At 49.6% G+C, this 26,694-nt stretch overlaps 8 protein-coding genes across 11 annotated transcripts; 3 read left to right on the top strand and 5 right to left on the bottom strand.

Moving 5' to 3' along the window:
- Window positions 1–204: 204 nt before the first annotated feature.
- LOC136183708 (protein CLEC16A-like) lies at window positions 205–4,395 on the bottom strand. The gene is made up of 19 exons (XM_065970440.1): window positions 4,274–4,395; window positions 4,097–4,225; window positions 3,835–4,036; window positions 3,693–3,773; window positions 3,527–3,632; window positions 3,348–3,468; window positions 3,118–3,295; window positions 2,894–3,061; window positions 2,269–2,831; window positions 2,108–2,208; window positions 1,980–2,032; window positions 1,861–1,930; window positions 1,687–1,808; window positions 1,590–1,634; window positions 1,347–1,532; window positions 1,174–1,294; window positions 1,073–1,115; window positions 910–1,015; window positions 205–847 (listed from the first exon to the last, which is right to left on the bottom strand). Exons 1-19 carry the CDS (start codon window positions 4,348–4,350, stop codon window positions 254–256), a joined length of 3,066 nt encoding a protein of 1,021 aa, XP_065826512.1. The 5' UTR covers window positions 4,351–4,395; the 3' UTR covers window positions 205–253.
- LOC136183715 (WW domain-binding protein 2-like) lies at window positions 4,383–5,945 on the top strand. Of its 2 annotated transcripts, none has more exons than XM_065970449.1 (7): window positions 4,383–4,487; window positions 4,542–4,641; window positions 4,863–4,937; window positions 4,993–5,053; window positions 5,322–5,414; window positions 5,476–5,696; window positions 5,756–5,945. In XM_065970449.1, exons 1-7 carry the CDS (start codon window positions 4,432–4,434, stop codon window positions 5,801–5,803), a joined length of 654 nt encoding a protein of 217 aa, XP_065826521.1. In that variant the 5' UTR covers window positions 4,383–4,431; the 3' UTR covers window positions 5,804–5,945. The 2 variants fall into 2 exon arrangements, with proteins under 2 accessions (XP_065826521.1, XP_065826522.1); XM_065970450.1 differs by having other exon boundaries at window positions 4,993–5,057.
- Window positions 5,704–8,162, bottom strand: LOC136183712 (forkhead box protein I3-B-like). The gene has a single exon (XM_065970445.1). The coding sequence runs from the start codon at window positions 6,801–6,803 to the stop codon at window positions 5,943–5,945; it is 861 nt and encodes a 286-aa protein (XP_065826517.1). The 5' UTR covers window positions 6,804–8,162; the 3' UTR covers window positions 5,704–5,942.
- Window positions 7,385–8,615, top strand: LOC136183714 (uncharacterized). Of its 2 annotated transcripts, XM_065970448.1 has the most exons (3): window positions 7,385–7,577; window positions 7,628–7,730; window positions 7,797–8,615. In XM_065970448.1, the coding sequence occupies exon 3, from the start codon at window positions 7,832–7,834 to the stop codon at window positions 8,543–8,545; it is 714 nt and encodes a 237-aa protein (XP_065826520.1). In that variant the 5' UTR covers window positions 7,385–7,577; window positions 7,628–7,730; window positions 7,797–7,831; the 3' UTR covers window positions 8,546–8,615. The 2 variants fall into 2 exon arrangements, with proteins under 2 accessions (XP_065826520.1, XP_065826519.1); XM_065970447.1 differs by having other exon boundaries at window positions 7,628–8,615.
- Window positions 8,583–10,982, bottom strand: LOC136183711 (cilia- and flagella-associated protein 184-like). The gene is made up of 12 exons (XM_065970443.1): window positions 10,950–10,982; window positions 10,516–10,887; window positions 10,155–10,460; window positions 10,011–10,094; window positions 9,866–9,932; window positions 9,619–9,812; window positions 9,439–9,558; window positions 9,286–9,378; window positions 9,149–9,229; window positions 9,042–9,098; window positions 8,827–8,958; window positions 8,583–8,773 (listed from the first exon to the last, which is right to left on the bottom strand). The coding sequence occupies exons 1-12, from the start codon at window positions 10,959–10,961 to the stop codon at window positions 8,657–8,659; spliced, it is 1,635 nt and encodes a 544-aa protein (XP_065826515.1). The 5' UTR covers window positions 10,962–10,982; the 3' UTR covers window positions 8,583–8,656.
- LOC136183713 (thymidine kinase, cytosolic-like) lies at window positions 10,701–12,182 on the top strand. The gene is made up of 7 exons (XM_065970446.1): window positions 10,701–11,163; window positions 11,215–11,246; window positions 11,323–11,436; window positions 11,493–11,586; window positions 11,643–11,732; window positions 11,794–11,913; window positions 11,971–12,182. Exons 1-7 carry the CDS (start codon window positions 10,960–10,962, stop codon window positions 12,088–12,090), a joined length of 774 nt encoding a protein of 257 aa, XP_065826518.1. The 5' UTR covers window positions 10,701–10,959; the 3' UTR covers window positions 12,091–12,182.
- Window positions 12,017–22,414, bottom strand: LOC136183707 (centrosomal protein of 290 kDa-like). Its single transcript, XM_065970439.1, has 55 exons — window positions 22,238–22,414; window positions 22,102–22,179; window positions 21,973–22,033; window positions 21,790–21,908; window positions 21,613–21,666; window positions 21,503–21,556; window positions 21,358–21,447; window positions 21,191–21,304; window positions 20,965–21,123; window positions 20,789–20,911; window positions 20,604–20,721; window positions 20,450–20,550; window positions 20,321–20,392; window positions 20,191–20,261; window positions 19,945–20,137; window positions 19,810–19,883; window positions 19,622–19,748; window positions 19,470–19,559; window positions 19,237–19,404; window positions 19,076–19,180; window positions 18,986–19,028; window positions 18,826–18,932; window positions 18,678–18,767; window positions 18,479–18,607; window positions 18,014–18,418; window positions 17,768–17,956; window positions 17,594–17,707; window positions 17,353–17,514; window positions 16,965–17,297; window positions 16,800–16,913; window positions 16,625–16,735; window positions 16,487–16,570; window positions 16,341–16,421; window positions 16,179–16,286; window positions 15,981–16,115; window positions 15,858–15,920; window positions 15,610–15,807; window positions 15,447–15,554; window positions 15,352–15,396; window positions 15,017–15,259; window positions 14,842–14,967; window positions 14,726–14,791; window positions 14,598–14,669; window positions 14,423–14,530; window positions 14,255–14,371; window positions 14,028–14,183; window positions 13,667–13,975; window positions 13,562–13,612; window positions 13,427–13,507; window positions 13,303–13,374; window positions 12,830–13,255; window positions 12,700–12,774; window positions 12,545–12,649; window positions 12,366–12,494; window positions 12,017–12,311 (listed from the first exon to the last, which is right to left on the bottom strand). Exons 1-55 carry the CDS (start codon window positions 22,412–22,414, stop codon window positions 12,150–12,152), a joined length of 7,065 nt encoding a protein of 2,354 aa, XP_065826511.1. The 3' UTR covers window positions 12,017–12,149.
- Window positions 22,375–26,690, bottom strand: LOC136183710 (CCR4-NOT transcription complex subunit 3-like). Of its 2 annotated transcripts, XM_065970442.1 has the most exons (19): window positions 26,563–26,690; window positions 26,428–26,495; window positions 26,285–26,359; window positions 26,103–26,192; window positions 25,728–25,859; window positions 25,643–25,669; window positions 25,500–25,568; window positions 25,375–25,443; window positions 25,161–25,314; window positions 24,963–25,093; window positions 24,852–24,905; window positions 24,662–24,789; window positions 24,213–24,616; window positions 23,791–24,158; window positions 23,432–23,531; window positions 23,142–23,373; window positions 22,808–22,940; window positions 22,625–22,750; window positions 22,375–22,557 (listed from the first exon to the last, which is right to left on the bottom strand). In XM_065970442.1, exons 1-19 carry the CDS (start codon window positions 26,675–26,677, stop codon window positions 22,459–22,461), a joined length of 2,574 nt encoding a protein of 857 aa, XP_065826514.1. In that variant the 5' UTR covers window positions 26,678–26,690; the 3' UTR covers window positions 22,375–22,458. The 2 variants fall into 2 exon arrangements, with proteins under 2 accessions (XP_065826514.1, XP_065826513.1); XM_065970441.1 differs by having other exon boundaries at window positions 23,791–24,616.
- Between the last annotated feature and the right edge of the window lie 4 nt (window positions 26,691–26,694).

Here is a 26,694-nt window from a genome sequence, read left to right as displayed (position 1 = left end):
GTCCGGGTAGGGTAAACGGCTTTTCAAGGAAAAGCAAGGAAAAACCGTTTACCCTACCCGGATATACGGGCCACAGACGTAATTGGTGCCCGTATGTCATAATCTTGCATTTTGTATAGACGGCTTTTTCAACCCGGATATACGGGAGCCATATACATTTTATACGTGATAGCATGTTTAGGATAGCCGAAGTATACAAAAGGACGAATTCTATACATTTTTATTTTCTGCATACAGTAAACTGAATTTAATTTTACACGTGTTGAATGCCATCTCCCGTCAGAGGAACCGTTTCCTCTTGCGGAACGACAGGAGAAAGTGCGTCATTAGAAGTCTCAACAGAAAACCTACTCGTCGCCGTCTTGTTAGGGTTGAGCGGCATGCTAGAAGTTCGCGGCCTGCCTCCATCGTCGCCAGACGTCGTCTTCATCTCCCTAAGAGGAACTGCTTCACCTCCGTCCGACTTCGAACTCCCAAGCAATGAAATGCCAGATTCAAGTCGCTGCTCAATCGGTTGCCGCTCAATTTTCGGCGACGACGCGATCGGCTTTATAACGGTGAGCGGCGGCGACGCGTAGCCGTAGCCGTAGTTGAGCGACGCGGGCGGCGGCGGCGGCGGGAGTTGAAGCATTTTCGCTATCGTTTGCATTTTGCGAAATTTCACCTCGTTGCAGCCGTGCTGAATTCGCTGGCGCGCCGCCGAGCAGCGAATGTGATCGTCGAATTCGAATTTTCCGGTGAGCGTCGGCTTGTGACGCGTCATCGATCGGCTGTTGTGCGCCGTTGGATGGTGAGCGACGACGTGAAGACAGCTGCTGCTCGCCGGATCAGGAGTTATCTCTATGTCCTAGTATAAAGAAACATCGTCTCAATGAAGCCAAAAGACCTTCGCTACTACGATGTTCTCGCCTGTAGGTAAGCAGTGAATTTCGTGATGCCCCAGCCGAGACGAGTCGTGTCCGGTTGGACGAGGACGAGCTGATGCGGGCTGACGACGAGAAAGCGTTTCGCCGTCCTGTAAGCGCAAAACGGTTTAATTAATACCTGTACACAGGCCTTTGTGCGCACTCACTTATCTCCTGTCACCACTGTGCAGGCTATCAGGTCACTATTGTCTAGTACAAGAAATTCTCCTGTCACATCTAACGTAGAAGCGCATGATTTTCGGCCTACTCAAGTCGAGTTTGTCGTCCACGTCGACCATTTCGGCGTTACTCAAGAGCGGCAACTCCTCTTCCGCTTCGCCAGTGAATGACTGACACAAGCGACGCATGATGAAGAAGATCTGCATCGCCTGTCGTGACAAAACTATTAGATGAATGCGTAGTAGCGTATTCAACCCTTACTCGTCTGGCGCGTTCCACTTCGCCACAGGGAAGTCGCCGATCGAACCCGATGCCCGTCATCGGAGTGCCGGTTGGCGGCAGAAGCAGCGAGTCGTCCATCATCAGATACTCAACGTTCAACGGCTTGCCGTGACTCGATTCATATTCGTCTTCAAACATATCGAGAAATATGTCGTCATGAGGCCCCTGCAAATCGCAAGCCTGATAGCATTCTATTTCATATATACGACAACCTGATCTTACCTTATAAAAGAGTCTGAGTTGCAAGGTGCTGGCCTCTCTTGCTCCCTATATTTTCATCAGGCGTTATTAGTTACAGACGGAACGGGTGGATTGAAACCTCTAGCATGGCCAGGTGACCGTCGTTGAGCCCGCGCGCGTGCTCTTCTTCGTCCAACTGTGGCAGAAGTTCGCGTAGCAGCATAATGGTCATTTTAAGTGTCACCAGTCGCGTTTGACTGCCTAAAGCAACGATCGATGAAGTCAAGCCACATGCCCTCTTTATCTTTTTTACCGTTTTGGCATATTTTTTCAATTAGCGAAATTAGACAATCTACCAAATGATCGCAGTACTGAGGTTCACTCTGGCAAACAAAAGGTGGTTGACCTTCTCAGACTACGTTTATCTCGTACCTCGTCCATTCTGGGCGCTATACCAGCACCAGTGAGCAACTTCCTTTCAACACCTGCAGCACAAGAGAAAAAAAATCAGGATGCTTTCTCGCAGGTCAATTTGGGGACGCCAGGGGACCTCCCTGTACCTTTATTCACACAGATGCCGTAGAGCAGGCAGACGGCATAGAGCGCCTCCAAGTCGTTCTTCTTGCAACTCAGAGATTCGCACACGGCGGAAATGTAAGCACTACGAAAAAAAAAACATTAAAATATGAACAACGAACAAAGCGCACGCCTAAGGCTTGACCTCGTCGGATGTTGTCGCGGAACGTCGACAATCGTACTGCTAACCAAATCGGGAGGAACACCTTTTGATTCGGATTGAGCTGGCTCGTCTCCATCATCGTCTTCGTTAGTCTTCTCAATTTGAATTTCTTCTTCGGCAACTGGCTCTGCGTTCGCTTTGCTTTCCACAGACTCGACATCGTCGACTTTGTCACTTTTCTTCTCCCTCTCTTGGGGTGTTTCAACTTCAACGGCACCGAGTGGATCGCCATACGTCGTCGTCTCGTCCGACGTTTCCACGAAAAACGTCGAATTGGCGACGCCAACCGGTTTGACTTGAGCGATCGGTTCAACCACTTCGGTTTCTGTGGTCGAATGAACGACCAAGTACTCGGACGCTTGGGAACTCTGACTTGGCACGTGTCCCGATCGACGTCGTCGCTTGTGTTCCGTCCGACGCGATCGTTCCGGCGAAACGGTCGGAACGTAAGCGACGACGGAGGCGGCGAGCGTGTCGGCTAACGGTTCCAGCGGAGGAATGAACGCGCGAATACTGTTCATGGAACCGGTGTGACGATGAGACGACTAGGAAGAGAAGGGCAGAGTGAGAGTCGAGATCTGTCTACGTTCATCACATAAACAATCACCTCGGGTGTTCCGTCTGCTGAAGCCGCTTCCAAATTTGCTGTTACAGCCATATCGCCATTGAGAAGAAAATCGGCAACGCTGGTGACTAGCGGAGAGTGAGACAGAATGAGAAACACTTGCGAGAGGAGAAAAAGTGCCATGACTCTGCTGATAGTAGGCGAACTGTCCTAAAGAGCCAGCGTCAAAGAACAAAAATTCAAAAAAAACTGCTAAGCTCTTATACAGTCGATTGCTCGCTGCACAACGAATATCCATAGAGAGGCAAAAGAAGACGATTCTGAAGGTGATCGGTTAGGACGGCATTCAAGGGATCGATCCCGAGCGAGAGAATGTCGTTCAAGTAGTGCAGCTGATCCAAATGCTCGGCAACGAGATCTCCAAGACAGCTGCGTCGCAGATGACTAGGGAAAAGAAACTCGCTACTCGCCTCAAAAAAAAGGATCTCGTATCTACCCCGCATTGCTAACACAATCGTCGAGTTCCAAAACGTGTTTCCCAATGAACCAGACCAAATTGGCGAAGTAGGGAACGGCCGTTTTATTGCATATATACTCCAGGGTGGCAGAATCGCCAACTAGTAGGTTAGAGTTTCGGGCATCTTTTTTCTTTTCGTAGGCTTTTCTCTTGCTCACCTTTGTAGACGTTCAGCGTGATTGTTCTCACGGCAATGCGCACCATGCTTTCCGAGTGATTGAAAAATTTTATCGCTTCCGTGTAGAGGGGAAAGTCCATTAGATGCTAATAAGAGAAAATTAATTTATTAATTAAAAGTACGGCATTCAAAATTTCCCCCCCTACCTCATTGTAGAAAAAATGAACGGTATGCTGATTCAACTTCAACGACAGCGTTTTCAGAAAGGAAATGTAGTAGGCGAGAATCTGCAATATGAAATCATCTGATGGCGAGAGAAAGAGAGAGAGAGAGAGGCGAGCCCCCCACCTCTTCATCGGAAAAATCGTATCGATGAACGATGAATAGGTTGATGTGATTGTTCGACAGCAGATAGTAGATCGACGTCTCGTTGCGAATGTTTTCGAAGAGAATGTTGAGCGTCTGGAGCAGCTGAACGGGGAGGAAGCGGCTCGTTCGCTGCTGGAGAATTCGCAGGAAAAAGCGAAACATCGCCTTTTCGAGAAAGAAACTACAAGTGGCGCGAATTGGAGCGACGGTCTAAGCGAGAGCGAGACGTGTTTGCTCCTACTCGAATACGCGCGAGTCGTTCTGGTCGCCCCATATCAATATTTCGGCTATCGAACGAATCGTTTCGACGAGAAGACTCTTGTTGCGCTCCGTAACGACGCCGTTTTTCGTTAGGACGCCGTGCAAGTACCTGTATGTCGCCGTTTTCGTCGACGTTGGGGAAGCGAGATGATCTCACCTCAGATGGTCGATCGATAGCGGATTCTTCGGCTTCCAGAGGACTTCGTTCAACCAGTTTCGCGATCGCTGAAGCATTGCTGTACCACACACCCGGATAAAACTGTACACAAATGAATCAGGTGACTCTGCGCCTCTCTGACTCACCCCGGATACTCCATGGCTCTCAACGTCGCTTTTGCCCAAGGACGACTTTACCTTGCTCCAGGAGAGAGGTGCGATGCCTCGCGTAGACTAGACCGCACTAGGCCTATAAGCGTCTTTCTCAGAATTCTCAGTTTCTACGATGACGTAGAACTGCAAGTGAAAGGAGGCTCCTTTCAGGGAAAACAGACAGCCAAAGGAACCGTCTACCTGACACAGTATCGAGTAAGCTATTTATCTTATTCTAAGAGAATCAGATGCAGAGTACCCAAAGTGAAAACCCGCTTAGTACAAAGTAGATATTATATGAAGGCCTATGACGTCAAAGTTTTCTTTTCAGTGTCCGTAGACAGCGCTCTTACCAGAGCAGATTTTTCAATTGCATTATCAATATTGCTCCAATGAAGAATGTTGTCTAACCACAATCTGCATTTTCTCCTGCCTAGGTAATTTTCACGAGTCTTGCCTCAGTAACCTTGTCGTCTCTCTCGATGGCCTTTCCCGGTCTCCGAGAGCTTGAGGTAAACACACGCGCGTCCGAGTGTGCACGTCACACGCATTTTGGCGTCTTCCAAGGTGAAACAACCCATATTTGGTGCCAATTCACTGGACGGCCATATCACAGCCGAACCGAATGGCAAGTAAATGTATTTTACAAGAGACGGGCGTCTATTGATCTAGAGGCCCCAAAAGCACTTTCATTAGGCTAATTACAAAGATCAACATTTCGTTTTCGTTTGGAAATTGACTCTGCTAGACAAAACAGAGGCAGTTCAAACGAAAAGGTTGCTAGCCATATTCATTAAATAGTTAAGATGTGGGGAAACCAAGAAGGGAACCCTGGGCGCTAAAAATAGTGTGTTCATGCAGCCTAGTTGAGTTGACACAGTGTTTCCCCCCATTAGGAGGCTTTTACGGAACGGCCAAATTCTCGCTGATATTCACGTCAGGAGGAGCAATCGAATATTCAAGCCTTCTCATGAAAACTATAGCTCAAGGTAAGGGACTGAGCTCAAACTGAAAACGCTAATTGAACAACTTGCCTCGACTCGCCTGCAGCTCGTCAACGAGAACGCATCACGACATTTCCCGCGGCTCCACCGCCACCGTACTCAAACGGCCCCACGCCCACGGCGGCAGTTCCGTCGGCGCCACCCATGTCAGCAGCCGAGGAGAAAGCGAGCGAAGCGGCCGCCAATTTTGCCTACTACAGTCCGGACGCGCCGCACACCGTCTACATGCCTGCCACGCCATCCGCTCCGCCGCCGCCGCCGCCTACGGTAACAATTCATGTACACAATACGTAAATTTAGTTGTGACGTGTCCTCGCTCCCTCTAGGATCAGCCTCCCTCGTATGAGGAAGTGGTCGGAAAAAAAAACGTATAAATCTAATAATAAATAACCTCCCCATTTCTCTGCTGTTATAACTTTTCGGCGAAGTTCTTTGCAGCTGTCGCCTCGCGTCCGAGTAGCAGTAGAAATAGGCGAAAGATTCAAATAAAAATGCGACGAGAGCTAGCCAACATCACGGAAAGTTGTTGTAGGCGCGTATGACTTCGTCGCACCACTGTCGAATAACGGCTGACGAAGACGACCTAGAATCTTCTTCCTTGACGTCAACTTGTTGTTGTTCATAGTGGTTCTTATTTTCATATGAAAGTGACTCCAAGCTTGTGCCCTGTTGTCTGAACGGCGGCAACAGCAGCGACGGCAACTCGCGATCGATGATATTGCTCGACGAAGCGCCAATGTCGTCGTCTCCAAGTTCCGCTTCCGTCGACTCTATCGTCGTCGTCAAGTCGTTCTTGTCTTGTGACGACGTGGCGGCGGCGACGGCGGAAAGCGGCGGACGACCTCGTCGCTTTTGGCCGTCCGAAAGAGTGCCGCTCGACGACGATCGACGCGACATTTTGACGAGACGCGCCGACGGACGACGTTTGATGCGTCCGTACTTGGCAAACTCCTCCATCGCCTCGGCGTCGAGCGTCCAATAGCCGCCGTGCGCCGTCGTCTCGTACACTTGACCGCCGCTGACGATGCACGCCGAGCGGCGTATTTTGACGAAGCAGTCGTGCAAGGAGAGATTGTGACGCACGGCATTCTGCCACGCTTTTCGATTCGTGTGATTGTAGTAGGGAAAGCGATGCGTGACAAATTGGTAGATTTCCTGCAGGGATAGACGCTTTTCCGGCGATTCGAAGATCGCCGCCGCTATCATGCACATGAACGTCGCTTTGGGACGCTTCGTTTTGGACGACGACGACGAAGGCGAAGAGGACGACGAAAAAAACGAAGACGACGACGTCGACGATTCGCCGCCGGCGACGTCGTCGCCTCCGAGTCCTTTCCAGACACTGTTGGAACAATCGTCGGCGGACGCTTCCATTCGATAGTGTCAATTGCGCCAGAGAACGCCTCAAGGTTTCAGCTTCGTCGACGATCTCGTACTCAGTCCCACTGGCACTTTCAGTGCTTTCGGCGCAAACAAGACGCGGGGGGATACGCGCGTAGGCAGGTCAAATCAGTGGGAAGCGGCTTTTGGAACCCGAGCGTCTTACGACGTACACGACTGGTCGCGCTCGCTGCGACGACGACGTGGCTCTCCTGCTGCCCGTCGGTTCGGAGAAAAACAAGTGTCGGTATCGTCGTCGTGATTTGGGAAGGGTGAGAATTTTTTGGCACGTGAGTTTAATTGATCACGCCTCTCGCACTGACACGCCTGATGATGACGTCGAAACGTGATACGATTGCGAGTTCTTCGAGCCGAATTTCGCTAACGTCGCTGCGTCGCAGTGGCTCGGTGCTTTTTCAAAAGAACCAGACGCCGGATTTGGTATGACTTATCGAGTCAACGCGAGAGGAAGCTCCTCTAAGGCGCGCGCTATTTGTTTATGCGCGGATCCCTTTGCACATTAGCAACGTACGTCAGAGTGACTGGATCACGCGTCGGCTTTCTCACATGTTTTCCGCAATCACGCACGACCGTAAAAACGCACTGGACAACCAAGCGAACCAACTTGCTTCGAGGTACAGCAAATTAGATTAGAACTGTCTGCGAAACGGTACGAAAATGCGCGAATCCGACGAGCGGAGTGGGTGGGACCAAGAACGAAAAAAATCTGCCAGACTGTTTGCTTTGGCGCGTAACAAAGCACTCTCGGTGTGTCTGTCCTATATCCTTGCATCCGTCTTTTTACGAGCGGAATTTAGAGCTGATAGATCGAATAAGTGTGTGATGAGAGTGAAAACCGAGGCTGTGCCGGCTGTGCCAGATCAATGTAACCAGATTATCAATAGGGAGAACACCGGAAGTGTATGTAACGCCTTTAGGCTGCAACCATAGATATATGAGAGACCATGTACCACTGTTCCTGTTTAGACCACGTGCGCGCGCGCGCCCGTATAGTCTACAATATGGTCGAGGATCGTTGCATCGTTCTTACGGGAGCGACAAAAGGTCTCGGTCTCGCTCTCGTCGAAGAATGCTTTTCTCGCGAGGACACGAAAAAGGTGCGACTATTCGGTTGCGGTCGAAATTCGGCGAAAGTCGCCGAATTGAATGCAAAGTACGCACCTCGCTTTCGCTTCACCGCTCTTTCGGTCGCCGATCCGAAAGCCGTCGAAGCGTGGGCAAAACAGGTCGTCGACGAGTGTGATGGCACCGGTCCCAATTTGCTGATCAACAATGCGAGCGTCGCGAACGAGAGACGACCTCTCTGGAACATCGAACGCGACGAGTTTGACGCGATCGTTGATATCAACTTGAAGGGCACTTTTTATGTCATCAAAGCGTTTTTGCCGGCGATGACGTCAGGTATGATAGTCAACATGACGAGCGGGTGGGGGCGAACGACGGACGCGGACGTTGCGCCCTATTGCGCGACGAAATTCGCGCAGGAAGGTCTGAGTCTTGCATTGGCCGACGATTTGCGTGCGAGAGGGCGCTCGGGCATCGGTTGCTGTCCACTCAATCCAGGCGTTATCGATACGGATATGCTTAGGACGGTATTCGGTCCGTCGGCGGCCAATCACTGGAAACCCGATGAATGGGCAAAAGTAGCACTTTCGTATATGCTTAGTCTTACTGCAGCTGATTCCGGTAAACGCCTGACTGTGCCTCGACATTAGTGGGGGGGATTACGTTTGTCCTGCACTGTCTCCAAAATTGAAATCCAATAAACATTATAATAAGAGATCAGATCTAACGCTATTGGTACGTTGACGTGTCCTCCTCTGTTGCTAAAATATTTGGGCTTGTTTTGCCTTCTCAATCTTTCTCCGAATGCCGTCTGAATCGAATGACAGCTGAGCGTAGCGCATCCTTAGATCGTTGACTCTCGACTGGAGTTTCTCCACCTGTTTTTCAATTGGTGGTTCCCATTGAGTAATGGGCCTCTTTCGGTTCTCACCTCGTCTTTGCGTTCCTCGTAGTCTCTCAAGAGTGACTCGTGGCCAAGGAGACCGCACTTCTGCCTCGATCGCACGTTCTCAATGCGCAGCGAATCTCGCGCTTGTTTTGTACGAGACAAAATGTCTCTTTTCTACAGGTAAAGTACGTGTCATGTAAGGGCAAAGGGTCTGCTTCCGTCCATATAAGTATTTTTTTAAAGATGCACTGCGTTACCTGGGCGAGAACACCGTCAACCTGTTCGAGTTCTTTTCGTCTTTCCGCATTTTCAGCCTTTCCAAATCAATTTGTGACGCTGCGTCCTAATAAGGAATTCGTCTCACCTGAACGAATTGAAGTTTCTCCTTCAAATGAGTCAAAACTTGAACGGTGTTGGTGATTTTCTTTCTTAATTTCATCAGATCCTAAACGAACAAATGACGCGCGTTTTCTTCCTTTTGGCCTCCTGTTTGACTCCTACCTCGTTTCTCTCTTCAATCTTTTCACTGTATGTCGTATTTTCGATTTTAAGCTGTTCGAAATCAATCAGATGCAATCCTTCAGCGAGTTCCTCCTGAAGAATCACAATAAATAACTAAAACGAGAGATTCTTATTAATTAATTAATTAATTGCCTTTTGCTTCAACTGCGTTTCCTTCTTCTTCAACTTATGCCTTAGTCGTATGTTCTCCAGACGAACTTGCACGACTTCTTTCTCCTTCTTTTCCTCCATTGCCTGATACTGATCGACGTCCTTAATTAAAAAAGAAAAAAGGTACGTGCAATTTTGGAGTTTCTGATCATAGACACTTACTTTTTCAGTCATCTGTTTTCCTGATCTGCTATTGACTGCCTCAAGAGCGACCCGCCTCTTGAATTCGGCGAAGTCTTGCGTCGCTTCCTTCACCTTGGCCTGTCTCTCCTGCTTCCTCTCTTCCATTTCAGCGAGAAGCGCTTCGTACGAGTTGCAAATGTGATTCAGTTCAAACTGGTGCTCTTCGAGGGCGCCTTTTTTAGAGAAAAACTATTTCCTGTGTAGAAGAAAAAGAGAGCTGGTTTACCTAGACACTTGACGTATCGCTGTTCTTGATCTGTAACGCTCTTCTCTACTTCCTGCCGTTCGTCAGTCTAGAGACAAGGCCAGCACATAATACAAAGATAATCAAATAATACAGAAGTATTGAGAATCAATGTGAAATGCTCCACCTTTTTTCTCTTGAAGTGCTCAGCTAATCGATTCTGCAGCTGGTTGTTTGCAAGTGTCAGGCGATCCCTTTCCAACAAGGCTTCCTAAAACGCGCATCATCTGCCTATGCAAGTCAGCACATTTTTCCTCTCTGCGCACATTACCTGATACTGTCTGATCAATTCATCTCGATCAACCAAAATCACTTCTTCCTCTTCCGCGACCTCTTCTTCGAATTCTCTTTCCATTCGACTCTCATCGTCAGCTCGACTTTCGTCTTCGCCTTCTTCCCTGTTCGGAGTTCCCGGACGCAGTGTGGGCACTTCGAGCGTTATGGTCTCGCCGTCGACTTCGACTCCGCTAGTCGTTCTGGATAGAGGCGGACCAAGTGATACAATGGGACCTTCGGCGTCTTGACCCTCGAGAAACAGTTCGTCGTGTCCACTTTCAGCACCCACACCATCTTCGCCCTGAAGAAAGAGATCTAATAAAAAAATTGCGTTTAAATTTTTAATTTCTGATTACCTTAGGAAGTTCTGCTGCAGCGTCCAAATTCTCCAAAGATTCGACTTTTGTTACCTCGGCGGCATTATCGTCTTCCGGAAGCTCCTTTTCGACTGCGCCCGATTCCTCCTTGCTCTCGGCGTCTGCCCCCTCAACTTGGATGGTGGGCGGGACCGCTTCCTCGACTGATTTTTCACTGCCGGGACGTTCCGCAGCATTCTCGCGAGCTGTTGCGTCATCGTCTCTGCCTCTCTCTCCGTCAGCGCCCGCTTCGCTCTCGTTTCGAACTTCGTCGCCGCCGTTTTCGCTCGGCCTCGCTTCCTTCTCTTCGACCGCTTCGTTTCGAGGCTCCGTTACCGCGTCGGTTGCGTCGATTGTCGTCGCTTCGGCTATCTAGCAAATAGAGGAAGCGACGCGTCGTCTAGACGAGCGAAATCGATTTGTTTTTGACCGACCTGCTCTGCCATGGATGCGTTGAGGGCCCGGATGTTAGGACCTTGGTTACGATGGTCACGTGTCCCAAATAACGCACTACTTGGGCGCCAAACTCGAACTCGTCGTCGCGCGCGAATTGCCGAGCCGATCGCCTGCAAATCCATCCAAACTGCAAACATGTCTATGGTGTCGACTCCCGGCGTTCAGTTTCATAAGGGAAGCGGTCAGATACAGGTAAAATCCACGGAGAACAGGCTCAGACAAAGCGTAACGAGTTGTTCTTAGCTCATTCTAGGTCCCATGTTCTCAGGAAAGACGTAAGGCACATAGAATAGACATTCCGAGAAAGTCCTGAGCTAATAGCGCACTTTTTCGCGGCACTCGCGCAAACAGAACCGAACTGCTTCGTCGAATGAAGCGCTACGAGATCGCCAAGCACTCGTGCATCATAATTAAGTACGACAAGGACAATCGATACTCGAACGACGGCATATCGACGCACGATCAGTAAGAGTGAGAGTGATCCGGGTGGATAGCCCAAGTGGACTCACTCGTATTCGCAGGCAAGTCGGCTCTGCGTTGTCGTGTTCACGTCTGCTCGACGTCAAAATGAAGATTCGCGACTACAGCGTGGTGGGAATCGACGAGGCGCAATTCGTAAGAAACTGAAGGGAGGGGAGGCTTCCAAAAATGACTCTCTTTTTTTTCTCTAGTTTCCGGATGTGGTCGAATTTTGTGAAGAACTTGCCGACATGGGAACGACAGTGATCGTGGCCGCCTTGGATGGAACCTTTCAAAGAAAAGTAATAACAATAAATCAATAAATTAATTAATAGTTATAGGTATGCGGCTTTCTTTTCGTAGCCTTTTGGTTCGGTGCTAAATTTGATTCCGCTCGCCGAGAATGTTGTGAAGCTTAGCGCCGTCTGCATGAACTGCTTCCGGGATGCCTCGTTCTCAAGGAGACTTACTGCAGAAACTAAGGTCAAACACTTTGTGCTCACGTACTCCTAAACTAAGCCAATAAATACTATTGCACAGGTTGAGGTGATTGGTGGGGCTGACAAATACATGGCCGTGTGTCGCGAATGCTACGGACTACCTTCGATTCAACTGACTGCACGAAAGCTCTTCTCAGACGACGACAACGACGACGATTGAATATACTGTAGTCGATTCTAATTGCTATCCTTTTAGGATTGCGTCCCTTTTTTTAGTTGCTACTCTTCCAATAGATCAACGGTAATTCCGAATTGTCGCGAGATTAGTTCCAATTGGTCGCGAAATCGGTCGTTCTTTTCCAACGCCACGCGGTAGTTGTACTTGAGATCTTCGATTTCCTCGAAAAATCCCGGGTCAAACGCTTTCAACTCGTCCCGAAGCTGCGGGGAGTGGGGGCGATATAAGTCGAGCAAACACGAGTATACAAACACTACCTGTGAATTTTCGCGAAGTAGCTGATCCCTTTGCAACCTCAGCGCTTGTGCTTCGTCCGAAATTCCCTTTTCTTTCTCTTTGTCGATAGCACTTTTCACGTGTTTCTTTACTTCCTGTAGCATGATATTCTACAAAGAAGCTCGACTCAATCAATTTAGAGAATTCCACTCAGCTATACCTTTCTCTCAAGCTCCGCTTCCAATGCCTCGATTTTGTCCTCGTACACGCGCGCGACTTTTAACGATCCAGCCGGACGAGTCGTCAAATCAGCCTTCTCGTCCAGCTAATAACCAAAAGAATTTTCTAGGAGTCGAGTCTCTGGAGTAGACTTGCCTCTTCCGTTCGCTTCCTTAATTCGACTTCCAACTTTCCTCTCTTCACATTCAATTTCTCGGTTTTCTCCACCTCCTACGTACCGTCAAATCAAAGCAGGACATCGTCACATGAATTATCACGTCGTTACCTTTCTCAAATCCCTTCGCAGTCGTTCGTTCTCGGCGACGAGTTTCTCTATCGGCTGCTTCTTCTTGACGTCAACCAACTCCCTCTTCAGTCGTTCAATCTCCTCTCTCAACCGCCTCTTCTCCGTGTCGTCGTCGTCATTGTCGTCGCCGCCTGGGGCCACGCGTCCCCGACGACCCCTCTCCCTCTTCAGCGCATCGTTTTCGCCCTGTAATTTCTCGACGACGCGTCTCATTGCCGACACGACTCGCTCCAGCTCGGCGACGCTTTTTCCGCCGCCGCCGCCGGCGACTTGGCGTCGGGAGTTGGCGGAATCGGCAGCGGACTTCAGCACGTCGACGTACTCCTCCAGTTCGTCAGTGCGACTCTGGAGGCGAGAGACGGTTGCATTCAAAGTATCCACTTCCAGTTGCAAATGAAGATTGTCCTGCGACAAAGATGAGAGGAAACGAGTCGCACGACTCGGTTGCTTACCTTTTCGGTGCTTAGCAACGTCTCTCGCAATTCCCTCTCCCGTCGTCTCAAGACGTCGAACGTTTCAGCCTCCTGTCAAAAAAAGCGCATCCTCAAATTGCGCCGCTGCTTCCTGTCTCCTCACCGACTCGCCAACAAGATTTCGGAGCTGATCCTCGAGCGATCGAATCGTTTCGATTAGGCGTGCATTCGTCAACTCCACACGCTTCGATTACAAAGCGCTTTAGCTTACGATTTTCAAGCACCTAGTATCCCAAACCTGTAGGTCGCCTGACGGACCGGCCTCCAGTTCTTGACGAAGAGACTCGTTCTGGGGAGTAAAGTCTCGTTGCAATAAGAGCCACTATCTTTGCACGTCGCGTACCTTCCGTTTGAGCTCGAATACTTCGCGTCTTAGTTCCGCCTTTTCGTCTCTACTCGACGACGTTTCGGCGACGAGATCTTGACTGGTGACCCGAGACGCCGACGCCGTCGCTTTCGCTCGACTTTGAACAAGAACCCGTTCTCGTTCGAGTCGTCCTATCGTCTCTCGCAAGGAACCGATTTGTTTCTGAGCCGCCTCCAATTCCTTGGTCTTGTTCGCCACGCGCGATTTCAGCGTTTCGACTCGCTTCTGCCACTTCTTGTTCTCTTCCCAACGCGCCACTTCGACGACCCTTTCCTCTTTAGAAGGCTACGCGACGACTCAATAAAAATGACGTAGATGTATCCTATATTGTACGTACCTTTGACGCTTTGGCGGAGAATTCCGACGAGGGAAGAGAAGCGGTGTGTTTGGCGACATGTGGCGGGTCTTGCTGTCGATCTAGCCTCTCCTTTAGTCTCCTCACTTGTCGACGCAAGTCGTCGACTTCGGACGACGCGTGACCTTGCCTTTTGAGCTGCAGATACACGCACACAACACACAATGAAAAACGAGTAAGCCCTGATCTCTACGTCGTAGTCTACTAACCGTGTCGAGTTCCTGTAGCAAATTCATCTCTTTCGCGCTGCACAAGCCGACGTTTTTCTGAAGTTTTCCGATTTCGCTAGCCTGTCTAGCTACAGTGCTCTCCTTTCGCTTCAATTCCTAGCCCCTCTCTCATCCATCAACGTTCTTTCTCTATCGTCTATGTTTTACCTCTTCCAGTGCGGTCACGCGCCTCCGAAGCACGTCCTCATTCTCTCGATGAGTCTTCACTTCGATACGAAGCTTAGTCAATTTATCCTGCAAACCGGAGATCTTTTCCTAAAAAATAAGGACAAAAACATGCAACTCCAAATCGCTACGACTCTCTCTCTCTCTCTCTTGAGACCTGAAGTTCGCCCGTCTGCACGTCCAGCAATTCCTGAACGTTAACAGTCTCAGCAGCTTCCTTAGCCTTGCTCTAAGGAAAAACAACGAACAGTCTAGATCCTATTACAGTGGACATAAGACCTGTACTTCGACATTGTGCTGCGCAGTTGCAACTAGATCGGCTCGAAGTTGAAGCAAGGCCTGACTCAAGGACTAGAAGCGAGACGAGGATGAAGTTATCAACGCGCAATAATCTAGTTCACCTTGTTCTGCTGCTCCTTCAAGCTGAGCTGATTCCTTAGTCGCTCCACTAGGCTCCGCATCGTCTTTGACGGCGCCTGTTTCGCTGCCTCGACGGCAGCCGATAAATCAGTTTGAAGAACTTTTATCTAGAGCAAAAATCAAAGCGCGTAAGAGTCGTCGTCCTCTCTTCGTCACCTCGTCCTCTCTTTGTCGTAATTGCTCTTCAAGATCCGCGATTTCTCCCTTCAGCGTGTCGGTCTCGTCGGTCCACGCTCGACGCAGTTCGTTCATCTCTTCTCGAAACGTCGTCGCGAGTTTTTCGCTGTCGCGCCGAACGTCGATCATTTGCCGTTCGGCTGCGAGCAGTTTACCGCGCAGGGACGCCGCGGCGTTGTCCTGCTCGCCGACCAAGTCTTCCAACTCGGACAAACGAGCCAACTAGAGAAAAAGAGCAAAGGTAGACAGCGTAAAAAACGTGAGAGACCTCTCTTCTCATGTAGGAAAAAAAAGTTCGATTTTTTGACTCACACCTGTTTGTCAGTAGGAAGTGGGGGTTGAGGCACATTGACGGCGTCCTGCGTGCGAAAAAAATACATTTACGTCGCCGATCTGTGATCCCTTTTACCGTAGCAGCCTGCTTTAGTTTCCCAAACCGATCTGCCGTCTTTTGGCGAAGTTGCCTTTGCAGATCCGCTATCGTCATTTCGTGACTCAAATTCTGCTTTTTCATATCCTAAAACAAAGAGTTCGCGGCGCGCGCGCTCTCCCTCCTCGACATTCTCGCGCACCGTTCTGAGTTGCTCCAACAGATTCTGATATTTCAACACGGTCTCCTCTTTTTGATCGATCAATCGCTGCATGTCCGTCAACGTCGCCTGCGCAATAGCCAATGCCTTCTTCGCTTCCGCTTCGTCCGCCTGTTGATCATCTGTCCTCGGACGTAGATCGGGCCTGCCCGTCAATCTCAGTCTCAGCTCATTAATAATCTAAAGAAAATCTTTTTCTACGCATACACCCACAACCCTTTGTTTCTTACCTTTTCCTTCGATAGTAAAACGTCCTCCTTCTCTTTGAGTCCACTTTCCAACGCGGAAATTCTCTACGCGAGCACGAGGACGAGAGTTTCAATTTTAAAGGAGCTCCTCTTTATATACAGTACTTCGCGCATTCGTTTGCTTTCGGTTTTCGTTTTGACAATCATCTGCGCGTGCTCTTTCAGTTTTCGAACGGCGTGCTCCAATTGATTGGCGACGGGCAACGTCGGATCGGGCAAGGAATCGTTCGCTTTTTCCAACTGCACGCGATTTATTATATTTTTTTCGTCAGCGTGTACGTGCGTCGCATGTCGTCGTCGTACCTGAGCGGCCGCGTTGGCCAACTCCTCTTGCTGATCGCGCAAACGATCGATCAGTGACTCCAATTCGATTTCCCTTTTCTCCCAGTCGAGCTGTTGCTCTTCGTGCAACTTTGAAAAAGAGAGAAAACTTGAAATTTTAGTCGTATGCGGATTGTGCCTTACTTTCGTCGTGCTAGCGATTGCAGTCTCGAGAGAAGCGATCGTCGCATTTCTTTTCGCCATCAAATCTTCCAAATGTCTCACCTGCAGGTGAAAGGAATTAAAATAATACGCTAATCATTGTAGAAAATCAATAGGAATGTTCTTACGTTTTCCTGCTGCCTAGCAAGATCCGTCTTTAGCTGCAGTCCTTCGAGTCTCATCTCGCTCATCCTCTGATGCCACTGGTGCACCTAGGTATAAAGGCGTCCACTCTACAACACTAAAAGCGCGCGTTTTTTTCAAACCTTCTGAGCGCCTTGACCTCGTCTCAGGGTATCCAACAGTTCCTCCAAATCGCCCTGCTTTGTCTCGAGCCCTGCAACTTTGTCCTCAGCCTTTCGTCGCTCGTCTCTAGCCTGTTATAATAAGAAATCATCGTCGCATCTTTTCCTCGTTCTCGGCTATGCCTGGAGACGAGACCTTTGCCAGTTCACTTTCAGCCGCCAAACTCTTCGCCTGCAAGTCGCGAAACGTTGCGTTGAACTTTTCTTGCGCCTCCAACGGCAGAGCACCGCTAAACTGTCTCCGTAGATCCTAAAAATCATCCATGGAGTTAGTAGCCCCGATTTTCAATTATCCGCCTACCTGAACAGTCGACCGAAGTCTCTCGATCCTACGATACGATTCGGCCTTGTGACGATACAATTCCTGATCCTTTTCCGTCGCTTGATGATCGAGACGCAAGATGACCGCTTCGAGCTTCAGCACCCGATTGTGGGCCGCTTCGAGCTTGCGAACGGCCGTGCTTTCGCTGACCTGAAGCTGAACGATGTGCCGATGCAATTTGCCGATCAACGCTCTTTCGTCGCTCTGACATTGAAAATCTTTCAGCTGATTTCGCATCGATGCGAGTTCCTTTTCTTGCGACAGCTGTAGAGTCTCGAGAGCGCGATGTTGATGAGTGGCGACGTCGGCAATCTGAGTCGGACGACTCCCAGTTGGTAGAGCGACGACGGCGATCGTACGTACGTACCTCTTTCAGTTCGCTCACTTCTAATTCTAGTCTCAGCTTGGCTTCTTCGAGTCGTCGAAGCTGGGCGACGACACGCTCGTGTTCGTCGCGCACGACGGCGCGGCTCAACTCCTCTCTCAGACGACGATCCGTCGACTGGCACTCGATGTTGATTCTCGACAGCTTGAGACGACAACCAGAAATAAATTGTTATTTGAAGTTTTCTACAGTAAGCTATATGTATCTATGGGGTTGTAATTACCTCTGAAAATTTCTCCTCCAATTCGGCATTTCGCGCTTCTAATTCGGAAACGTGACGCTTCAACAGATCCTGCTGTCTCAGCGCGTGATCGGCCTTTTGTCTTTCATTCAATTCCTAATAGCCGAATTACTGTATAGGGATTGCGCGCACCGACGCCTTCTCCCCTTCGCTTACTTTCATCTCCAGCAGAGCCAACTGCTGCGCGTACGACTGCTGACCCGACTCGGTCGTTCCGCCGCTCGCACTCGTCGTCGTCCCCGTCGCTTCTTTGAGAGTTCGCTCAGCTATGTGAGCGCGCTCTTTCGCGACGACAACCTCGTCCTTCCACTGACGACACTCCTCTCTCAACTGCTCCAATTCGAGCTAAACGAACGATTCAATTAAGTCATTAATTAATTAAATCGAATAAAAATTTTAAACCTTTAGATTTTCTATTTCTCGATTTCTGTCCGCCCAGTGCGTCTCGCGTTGCAACAGATCGCGATACTTTGCCGTCAGATCGTTATATCGTCGATTGGCCGCCTCGAGATCGTCTCGCGGCACGCTCTCGTTCAATTTCGTCTGGAGAACGTTCACCTGGAACCGAGCCGTTTCGCGATATCGCTGCAAGAAGCCGAGACGGCAAACGATCGAAGCCTCCATTTCGACCATTTCGACGCGAAGTTTTCGACTCTCCTTCGTCAGCGTCTCGTTCGACTCCTGAACGGTCGTCAGGCGTCGACTCAACTCCTTCTCGTTCAGTCGCATGACCGTCAATTTGCGCGTCGCTTCGACGAGCTTTCCCTGTCGTTCGTCGGGATCGAGACGCAGCGAATCGCTCAGTTTCTGTAAAGAAATGAAGTGCATGGGACCTGACACATACAGTATGTACTAGGTCTCTCTGACCTGCAGTTCTTGAAGCTTGATTTCGTCCTGTCGCCTTCGATTTTCCACTTCCTCGTTCTCCGCTCTCAATCGCTCGACGTCGCTTTCCATCTGACCTCTCCTTTCGAGATACTCTTTGTAGACGACGCCCTTCAAACGAGACGGACGCGTTATATTTTGAACCTTTCGAACGGGGTACTGTGAAGTACTGTGTACTAACCTGTTGATGTATTACAACGGAAAATTTTCTCTTTAAATTTTCCAGCTCTTTTTCCATCATCGAGGCCGTTTCCTCCTTACGTGCAAGTGCCTGAGAGACCCCCCAAGTAAACATCCTTTTTCGTCTTCTCTGACACCACTCGTTTTACCTCCAACGCAGTGATGAGCTGTTCGTTGAGAGTGCCCACCAATTCGGTGTAGGTGACCGGGAGACGCGCCGGTAAGGGAAGCGGCCTAAGCGCCGCAGCATCTCCACCTATATGCACACAGTCCCAACGAACGGCGCAACAAAAACCACAGGCAGCGTACCTGTTTCCCGAAAAATATCAACTTCTTGTCGCAATTTCTCCAACTAAACGTATCGGTTAGAGCACGAAAACAAAAAAAAATGCGATTTACCTCGACAGACTTTCTTTCAAGTTGCTGATTGGCGTGAGTCAAGTCCTGTCGGCACTGAGCCAGCTGAGATCGAAGTTCAGCATTTCTTCCCGACAGCTGCTCCACCTGTACGTACACAGAATTCGTTTTCTCGCGTCTTTCCTTTCGTTTTTTTTTTTTACTTGAGCGCTCCACTGTATCACGGTCGTTGTCTTGTCGTCTTTTCTCCACAGGCCCAAGAGCGTGTCGAGTGCGGGACAACGGATTTCGTCGCCGTCGCCGCCTCGTTTCAGTACGTCTTGCATCTCTCGAAAACCGGCGAACAATTTCTCGTTTTTCTCTTCGCATTCCTACACCGCGAACGAAAACTGCATGACAACAAGGACGTTTGGCATTCGCGCGCTGCACAGCATGCCTTCAACTGGAGCTGAACTTTAGCAGCTTCGGTCTTTTGCACCTCGATCGTTCTTTCCTGACTGCCGACGCGATCTCTCAACTCGGCGACCTATAGAAATTGCGTGCGGTGCACTCATCCGAAAACGAACTACTTCAACTAAAAATAAAAACCTGTCTTTCAAGTTCGCCTTTACGACTAATAATTTCCGTTAGTTTGACTTTTCGGTCCTCGGGCTCTTCGCCGGCCAATTCCTCGACGGCAATCAGGTCTTCCGTCTTCAAACCCAACTCAATCGCTCTTTAATTAAGTATAGGAGAGTAAAAAAGTTAGACAAAAAAGAAAAATTAAAACGATTTACCGTTCTCCTCTGTGCATGGCCTGCTTGACGAGCTGACTTCTCAAGCGCAGTCTCTCGTCTTCAAGTCGATCGATCTAACACGCGCAGCTCTCTCGCTCAAAGAAACGGACAAGGGTAAACGCGATTTCAACCGACGTCTTTTTTCAGAGTTCGATTGACTGCCTTCTGCTGCTCGAGTTCGACGTTGCGACGATATCTGTACGTCGACAGGTCGACGGACTGGTTCGGATCCAATCCGAGCTGGAGTCGAAGCGCGTCGTTTTCGTCGTGCAAGTCGTTCAATTGCGATTCGAGTTCGTTCACTTGACCGGTCAACTCGGAAATGTCTCTGAGAGTAAATCGATGGACTATTGAATTTTTTCTTTCGGAGGAGGGGGGTACCTGTCGCGAATCACCACTTTGCTTTTCCACTCTTTGATCTCTTGTACGGCATCTTCGAGACCGTAGTGATTCTAAACGCAAGAGGAGATAGAGAGGGGGAACCGCAACGTAACGGTATCCCAATCCTCGCCTCCTCGTATTGACGCATTCTCATCGCCAAGTCGCTTATCTCCTGATCTTTCAAAGCGCTCTCCGCTTCGGCCTAAAGAGCGCGCACTCTGCTCTAAAAACGAGGCGACGGCGCACGGACTCTGGTCACCTGTTTACGGCTTTTCTGCTCTTGCTCGACGATGCTTCGCTCCTCTTTTAATTCAAACTGTAGACTTCGAATTCTGGACTGCAATTCGGCGATTCGTCGATCTATATAGTAATCTCTCTCTGCAACAGTTCGGCCTACTATGTGTGATTCAAACCGGCTGCGGTCACTTCTTGTTCTTCTTCTAATTCAGCAGTCGCTTTCACGATTTCTTCCGAAGCTTCCTCTAGTTTTTCCTTCAAGCTCTCCACTTCCTTGGACTTCTTTTCGAGCGCCTATAAAACAAAACAGAAAAGAAATCGGTCTCTCTGGGCCGAGTCTGAAAAAAACGAAACGAAGAACCTGCTTGAGCTGCATAACGGAATTCTTATCCTGATCAAGCATAGCAGCGCTGATCTGGTCTTCCTGCTCGCGCAGACGATCGTAGCACTGAGCGAGCTCCTCCTCTTTCTCCGCCAACACGTTCTGAAAATTCGTCAATGTAGAATTGCGCTTCCTTTGGGCGAGAATGCCCCCACCTGCCATTCCTGCGCTTTCTCTTCGACTATGCCTAAGATCTGATCGTCTGACGTCGTTTGACTCTTGACTTGGGCGGACAGATCCTCCACTTTTGCTTCCAGTACCTGTTTCGTTCGTTCTAATTCCGAATTGACGCGATCCGCTTCGCGAAGTGCTGACTGATGAAAAAAACACGACGCGTATCTATTTTGTTTTTTTCTTCTTCTAAGATCGACGTCACTTTACCTGCAGCTGTTCGAGTTTATCGGTCGCCTCGTTCATTTCTCCGACGGCCGACTTCAAATCGGTCTGCAATCGCTCGTTTTTCTCTTGCAAGTTGCCATTCATTTTCTCTAAATCCTGAAAGATGATAGAATTTGCATTGGCATTCGATTTCAACGTTATAGCTGCACCTCAACAAGATTCCGATACTTGTCCAATTTCACTTCCCTGCTGCGAAGGGTCGCATCGCCGCTGTCTCTCTGGTGAAGTAGACTTTCTCTCTATAATAAGAAATAATTAGCACAACGATGTGAATATGCCAACTGGTCGGCCCACCTGATTCTGTAACTGCGATTGATAATCGTTGACGTCATGCTCAAGTTTACGAATCTATTGCATAGACTGTTTTAATCGTCGTTCCCAAGGGGAAGTAAGTAAGTAAGTACCTTCGCTTCCAAATCACTAATTCTATGATGACTCGAAGAAACATCTTCAGTCAGCTATACGTACAAAAAGAATGATGCCCATAAAAACCGAGCTGCACTAATACATATAGTTGTTATACGACGTTTTTTTCTATAGGCGCTAATGTAGTACTGTAGGTAATAAATAGTATTCATTACTCGTTCGTTTTCCCGCTTCATTCGTCCAAACGAGAGCTCCTTGAGACGCGACTCGCGATCCAATTCGTCGTATCGTCGCTTCCACACGCCGCCGTCGACCGATTCGCTTTCGCGTCTCCCTGACAACGACGCCGCGTCGTCGCGCGATGAATGGAAAAACGAAATTGCTGCTCGCAAACCGACCTTTCATTGATTCCAGTTTCTCCAGCTCGTCCACGGCGACGTTGTATTCTTGATCTTTGACCTATATGCGCTCGGGAAACGAGCGTCTCACTCGAATTCGCTTCCTAATCGCTTTCCTACTAATCCTACAGTCATGATTGCTTTGGCGACGAAGAAGAGGTGCGTCAGATCGGCCATTTCGACCGTTTCGACGTCGTCGAGTCCGATCTACGTGTAGAAGCGCGTCCAGCGCGTGAAACTGGCAAAACAAAGCTCTAGAGCCTACCTTAGCCAACGCCGTGAACACCTCGTGGGCTTCATCGGGATTATCGACCAAATTATTCGGCTTCGCGGCGCGTATTCGTTTCCAATCGACGGCAACGCTCATGTTTTTCTTTCGATACGGGCTTGCACGCGCGAAAATAAAACACGCACCTCTCCCGTATGTACGCACTTCTCTCATTACCTCTGTACAAAGTTACACAAAAACCATCGTTACAACTAACGCTACGGCAAGTCTTTATCCTCCAAGAAACGATATTCAAACGTGAAACCCTCCTTTTTCCTCTGTTGCCACTTTTCGTAGTCAAAGTAAATGTACGTGCCCTAGAGAGAGAAAGAGAAAAAAGATTTCTCGTGCACGCGACCCGACTAAAAAAGTATCTTCTCTTACCTGCTCATACTCGTCTGTAATTGCCTTCGGCTCTTCGTGTCTTTGAAACCACATTAGATATTTAGTGTGAAATCTCCACGCCTGTTTTTTCAATGCTTTCGCCGCTAGATATTGCGCGCGCGTTCCCTGCACGAGTAAGCGCCTTCACTAGAGGGACACATGCCAAACGGGGCACACTTCTACCTCTTGATAATAGAATATGAAGAATAGGGTTTCCGGACTGAGACGCTGAAAGAAGTCAAAGCTGTCAAAGTGAGCCGGTGGATGGGGATGATGATGAGGCTGCGTTGGAAACGGATTGTGAGGCAGATGAGGTCTACATACAGGAACAAAAACGGTTTATAAGAAAGTATAGAAAGAGAGAACGCTTAGAGGGTCTCGTTCTATTCTTGATCTATTACATCAATAGGCGATTAGGTTCGCATTATAGGTTAGAGCTAGCGTTCGGAGAAAGGACGTAATCCCAGTAGATGAGGAATGAGTGCGTCAGCGCGTGTTCCCCCTCCCTCTCTCTTACCGGACTCGTTCCGAGTCAGCCGCCTGAGGTAGATGTTGACTGGCGCTGTCCAACATTGCCAACTGACTGCTTCTCTCTTTCGTCAGACGAACTCGACCGAGCGGAGCGGCACCGAGAACGGGATCGAGTGGCTGCATCAGAACCGGCTCTTGGAGCGACGTTGCGGCAGTCGTCACTGTCGTCGTTGCCGCCGAAAGCGCAAGAGACACGTGGCTCACTTGATCGACCAAAGCTGAAAAAGACAACAATGTGGTGTAGGAGACAAAGGAACCCCTGCCGCCCCATCTTACGTCTTGCATCTCGTAATGACTCCTTATCAAGACCGGCCTGAGCAACCGCTTGAGCAGCAATAGATTTTAGAGAATCCAGCTGCCAATTTACGTTCTCCCTCTACAGAAAAAAAACAACCAATCATAAAAGAACCCCTTTCCTATAGACATGTAAACTTCCACGCTATCGTAAACGATCAAAAGGTCCCCAAAGTATCCACTAGAAACTAGTGCTACTGCCGCTGGAACCGAGGTGCAAAGTACCCGCCCTCTAACTAAAACCAATAGAGAGTCCCAGATAAGAAATGCAAACTCATTTCCTTGACGCATGCATATACTTTAGTCAGATCCCGGGAGCGGGCACCCTACGACGCATTTACCTGCGATGCTACTTCGCCGTCCATCTCCGCCAACGCGACACCAACGTGCGCACCTCCGGATCCCTCGACATGTCGTACGAGAAGAGCGTCGGACGCCATCGCTAACGATCTGTGAGACGACGGCGACGGCGATTCTTGCTGTTGTAGTTGTTGTTGAGGCGCCGTTGAGAGATTTAAGTTAGCTAGGTGACTCGCTACGGACAGGGAAGACGAAGGCGGCGGCGTGACGGACGCGCTTGTGACGGGCGTAAAAACGGGCGAATCTTGCGACAGCCTGCCGTCGCCGCTGCCGCCACCGCCGCCGTAACTCACCGACGATACGCTTCCCGATGACACCGCTTCGGGCGACAAGCGAGAATTAACTGCAACTGCAAAGAAGGCTTCTAAATTCCGTCCGTTCTCCGTTGAATCATCCAACTGACCTGCTTCAAGCGAATTCTCAACAATCGCAGCAACACTCGACGCCGTCGTCATGGTCACTGAAGCCGTCGTCGTTGTCGTCAACGTAGTCGTCAATAAATCGTTACTCGATAGGGCGTCGGGGAGAGAGGGCTCTCTTGAGGACGCGCGCGCGCGCTGCGGCGACGATTGCCGAGGCGACGGCGACGGGTGTTCTCGTTCCCGCGGCTCATCCTCCCGTTCTTGAGTCGGTGGCTGTTTCGCAGCCGGTGCTTGTTGCGCTGACGCCGCCTGCTGCTGTTGCTGTTGCTGTTGCTGTTGCGAGCCGCCCGCCGCCGCTGAATAAGACGCGCCAAATGCAGGTCCCCCGCCGGCCGTTTTGGAGTCTCGAGAGACGGGAGCCGGACTTGTACCGTTGTTCGTCGTTCTAGCAAACGCGTAACATCCCTATCTCTCCTTTCTCCTCTCTTACATCGATTTTGCCGCCGCCGCCACTATTACTGACGCTTTATGGGAGGATGACTTGCTGTTCGTTTTTCCCGTCGATCCGCCTGACCCTTGTGACGACGTTGAAACGGTTTTCTTCTTTGCACTGTGTACCTAAAAAAAAGGAAGCCGCTTCGTTCTTGTCCCTCGTTCTTCTCGCCGTTTAAGTTTCTTACATCGTTGATGGTTACGTCAGTGGATCGACTGCCCTTCTTCTTATCGTCGTCATTCTAGAAGAAATGCAAGTTCAAAACCCCCCGTGCGCGGACTCTTTCTCGTCTAAATACCTTGAAGCCGCTCTTCGCCGACGGCGGCGACATGGGAAACGAATTCACCGGCGAGTTCTTGCCGATAGCCGCCTCCCAATCCTCCTCCACGTTATTGTGATGAGCAGGCGACGCCAGAATAGGTTGACCCACTAGAGAGAGAGAAAAACACACACTTTGATTCAAACCCCCCTCTCCGCCGCGCGCGACGTCACTCACTCATTTGCTCGTCCAATTCCAAGTCGTCGTAGAGATACTCGTCCTCAGTGAAATCCGGATCCTGATTCGATTCCGTGTAGTAGATGACGCCGTCTTGAAGATTCTTCACGACGTCGATGCTGATGCTGTCATTGTCGAGCATTCTCATGACGGTCTAGGAAAGAAAAAATGCCGCGTGAGAACGTCAAAATAAAAACACTGAGGACGTCATTACCTCGAGCTTCACTACGTGATACCCGTGCCGTTCCACTTGCATCTTGAGTCCATCCAATCGCTCTTGTTTCTATAAAACAAAATTCATTCTTTTTTTTCTATTCAAGTCCTCTTGGAATGACTCACTTCCTTGTCGCCTCGCTTTCGCTTCGAGCCCACGTGCAGCGTTTCCATCTCGCTTTCGAATTGCTCCACCTGCGCAAGCGAAGAAAGATAAACAAACAATTGCAACCGGCTCAACGTGTGTACAACAAAACCGATCAATGTACCTGTCTGTTCAAGCTCTCGATGGACTCCTAAGGAGTGCACAGTATAGATTTTGTGCTGTTTTTTTTTACTGACTCTTCCACTTACGGACAACCATCCGCGTATGTCCTCCTTTTCTTTCTGCGCCGGATCGACTTTCGTTGCAAATCCCTGCAGTCCCTCTTTGGAGTAGGCCTTCGTTTTTGTCTCGCGCTCCACCACTTTGAACCGTTCCATTTGCTATATGAACAATGGGAACGACTACTATTAGAGGTGGACATTCTCTCCATTGGGAAGTACAGGTTATATAAACACACATATTACACAATTTCATTGCTTCCACTACAACACGCTCCCTGTTACAAGAGGGCCCCCCTCCAAAGGATCAGCTGAAAAACAGACAGAAACAACGAAACTCTCTCTCAAACGACGGAACAAAAGCCGCCCCACTATGCATCACGAAAAAAACAGACGCCGCTATACCGTTTCGATGATCTTTCGATTGTCCTGCAGCTGTCGCTTGTCCTTGATATCGTTCGACTGGAGCCACGTCTTGATTTGATCGCGAAGCCGCTGCGCGCGCCGCCGCGACGAGAGAAAGAAAAAAAAACGAACGCGATTTTACGTCGATTTTATCGCTTTGCGACGACGACGGCGGCGTTTACCTGCAATTTTTTGATCTCCTTTTTCAAATCCGATTCGTATTTCTCCTTCTGGTTCGGATTCGTTGCGCTGTGCACCTACAGTACGATATCGACGTTTTTGACGCTGTCGCCTCGTCGTCGCGCGCGCCAGCGCGAGCGCTCACCTTCTGCCATATGTCTTCGAACGTCTCGACGCCTTCCGATACCTTTTTAAGGCAGCGATCGATTTCGCCTGGCGACGAGAAAAAAATTTCCCCCGATTGGGAACCCCGTCGAAAAAATCGATTCGCTGCGCCTACCTTGGAGTTTTCTCTTGTCCGCCATTTCCACGCCGGATCCAGGTCTACTTTTGCTTGCTCGAAATCGTAGACTAACTAAAGTCCAACATGGCCGATCTTTGAATCTCGTGCGCATGCTCGAACACTCGCATG

This window comes from Oscarella lobularis, chromosome 2 (genome assembly GCF_947507565.1).
Source record: "Oscarella lobularis chromosome 2, ooOscLobu1.1, whole genome shotgun sequence".
Lineage (NCBI taxonomy): Eukaryota > Metazoa > Porifera > Homoscleromorpha > Homosclerophorida > Oscarellidae > Oscarella > Oscarella lobularis.
The sequence above is the reverse complement of the archived record's forward strand: the minus strand, read 5'-3'. Positions and strand labels throughout refer to the sequence as shown.

Excerpts from the sequence above, each read along its gene's own strand:
- LOC136183708 (XM_065970440.1), bottom strand. The coding sequence starts at position 4,350 with ATGCTTCAGCGATCGCGAAACTGGTTGAACGAAGTCCTCTGGAAGCCG. Across the intron at positions 4,037-4,096 it reads AACGACTCGCGCGTATTCGA|TTTCTTTCTCGAAAAGGCGA; the intron begins GTAGGAGCAAAC and ends CGCCACTTGTAG. Across the intron at positions 1,809-1,860 it reads TGAAAAAATATGCCAAAACG|GCAGTCAAACGCGACTGGTG; the intron begins GTAAAAAAGATA and ends TCGTTGCTTTAG.
- LOC136183715 (XM_065970449.1), top strand. The coding sequence starts at position 4,432 with ATGGCTCTCAACGTCGCTTTTGCCCAAGGACGACTTTACCTTGCTCCA. Across the intron at positions 5,054-5,321 it reads TATCACAGCCGAACCGAATG|GAGGCTTTTACGGAACGGCC; the intron begins GCAAGTAAATGT and ends TCCCCCCATTAG. Across the intron at positions 5,697-5,755 it reads CGCCGCCGCCGCCGCCTACG|GATCAGCCTCCCTCGTATGA; the intron begins GTAACAATTCAT and ends CGCTCCCTCTAG.
- LOC136183712 (XM_065970445.1), bottom strand. The coding sequence starts at position 6,803 with ATGGAAGCGTCCGCCGACGATTGTTCCAACAGTGTCTGGAAAGGACTC.
- LOC136183714 (XM_065970447.1), top strand. The coding sequence starts at position 7,775 with ATGTACCACTGTTCCTGTTTAGACCACGTGCGCGCGCGCGCCCGTATA.
- LOC136183713 (XM_065970446.1), top strand. The coding sequence starts at position 10,960 with ATGGATGCGTTGAGGGCCCGGATGTTAGGACCTTGGTTACGATGGTCA. Across the intron at positions 11,247-11,322 it reads CCCATGTTCTCAGGAAAGAC|AACCGAACTGCTTCGTCGAA; the intron begins GTAAGGCACATA and ends TCGCGCAAACAG. Across the intron at positions 11,587-11,642 it reads GAATCGACGAGGCGCAATTC|TTTCCGGATGTGGTCGAATT; the intron begins GTAAGAAACTGA and ends TTTTTTCTCTAG.
- LOC136183711 (XM_065970443.1), bottom strand. Across the intron at positions 9,379-9,438 it reads AAACGCAGTTGAAGCAAAAG|GAGGAACTCGCTGAAGGATT; the intron begins GCAATTAATTAA and ends GTGATTCTTCAG. Across the intron at positions 9,099-9,148 it reads AGAAACTTCAATTCGTTCAG|GCTGAAAATGCGGAAAGACG; the intron begins GTGAGACGAATT and ends TGATTTGGAAAG.
- LOC136183707 (XM_065970439.1), bottom strand. The coding sequence starts at position 22,414 with ATGAGAGAAGTGCGTACATACGGGAGAGGTGCGTGTTTTATTTTCGCG. Across the intron at positions 21,557-21,612 it reads TTAGTGATTTGGAAGCGAAG|ATTCGTAAACTTGAGCATGA; the intron begins GTACTTACTTAC and ends TCTATGCAATAG. Across the intron at positions 20,138-20,190 it reads AAAGTGGTGATTCGCGACAG|AGACATTTCCGAGTTGACCG; the intron begins GTACCCCCCTCC and ends ATTTACTCTCAG.
- LOC136183710 (XM_065970441.1), bottom strand. The coding sequence starts at position 26,677 with ATGCGCACGAGATTCAAAGATCGGCCATGTTGGACTTTAGTTAGTCTA. Across the intron at positions 25,315-25,374 it reads ATCACGTAGTGAAGCTCGAG|ACCGTCATGAGAATGCTCGA; the intron begins GTAATGACGTCC and ends TTTCTTTCCTAG. Across the intron at positions 24,617-24,661 it reads GCGGCGGCGGCAAAATCGAT|AACGACGAACAACGGTACAA; the intron begins GTAAGAGAGGAG and ends CGCGTTTGCTAG.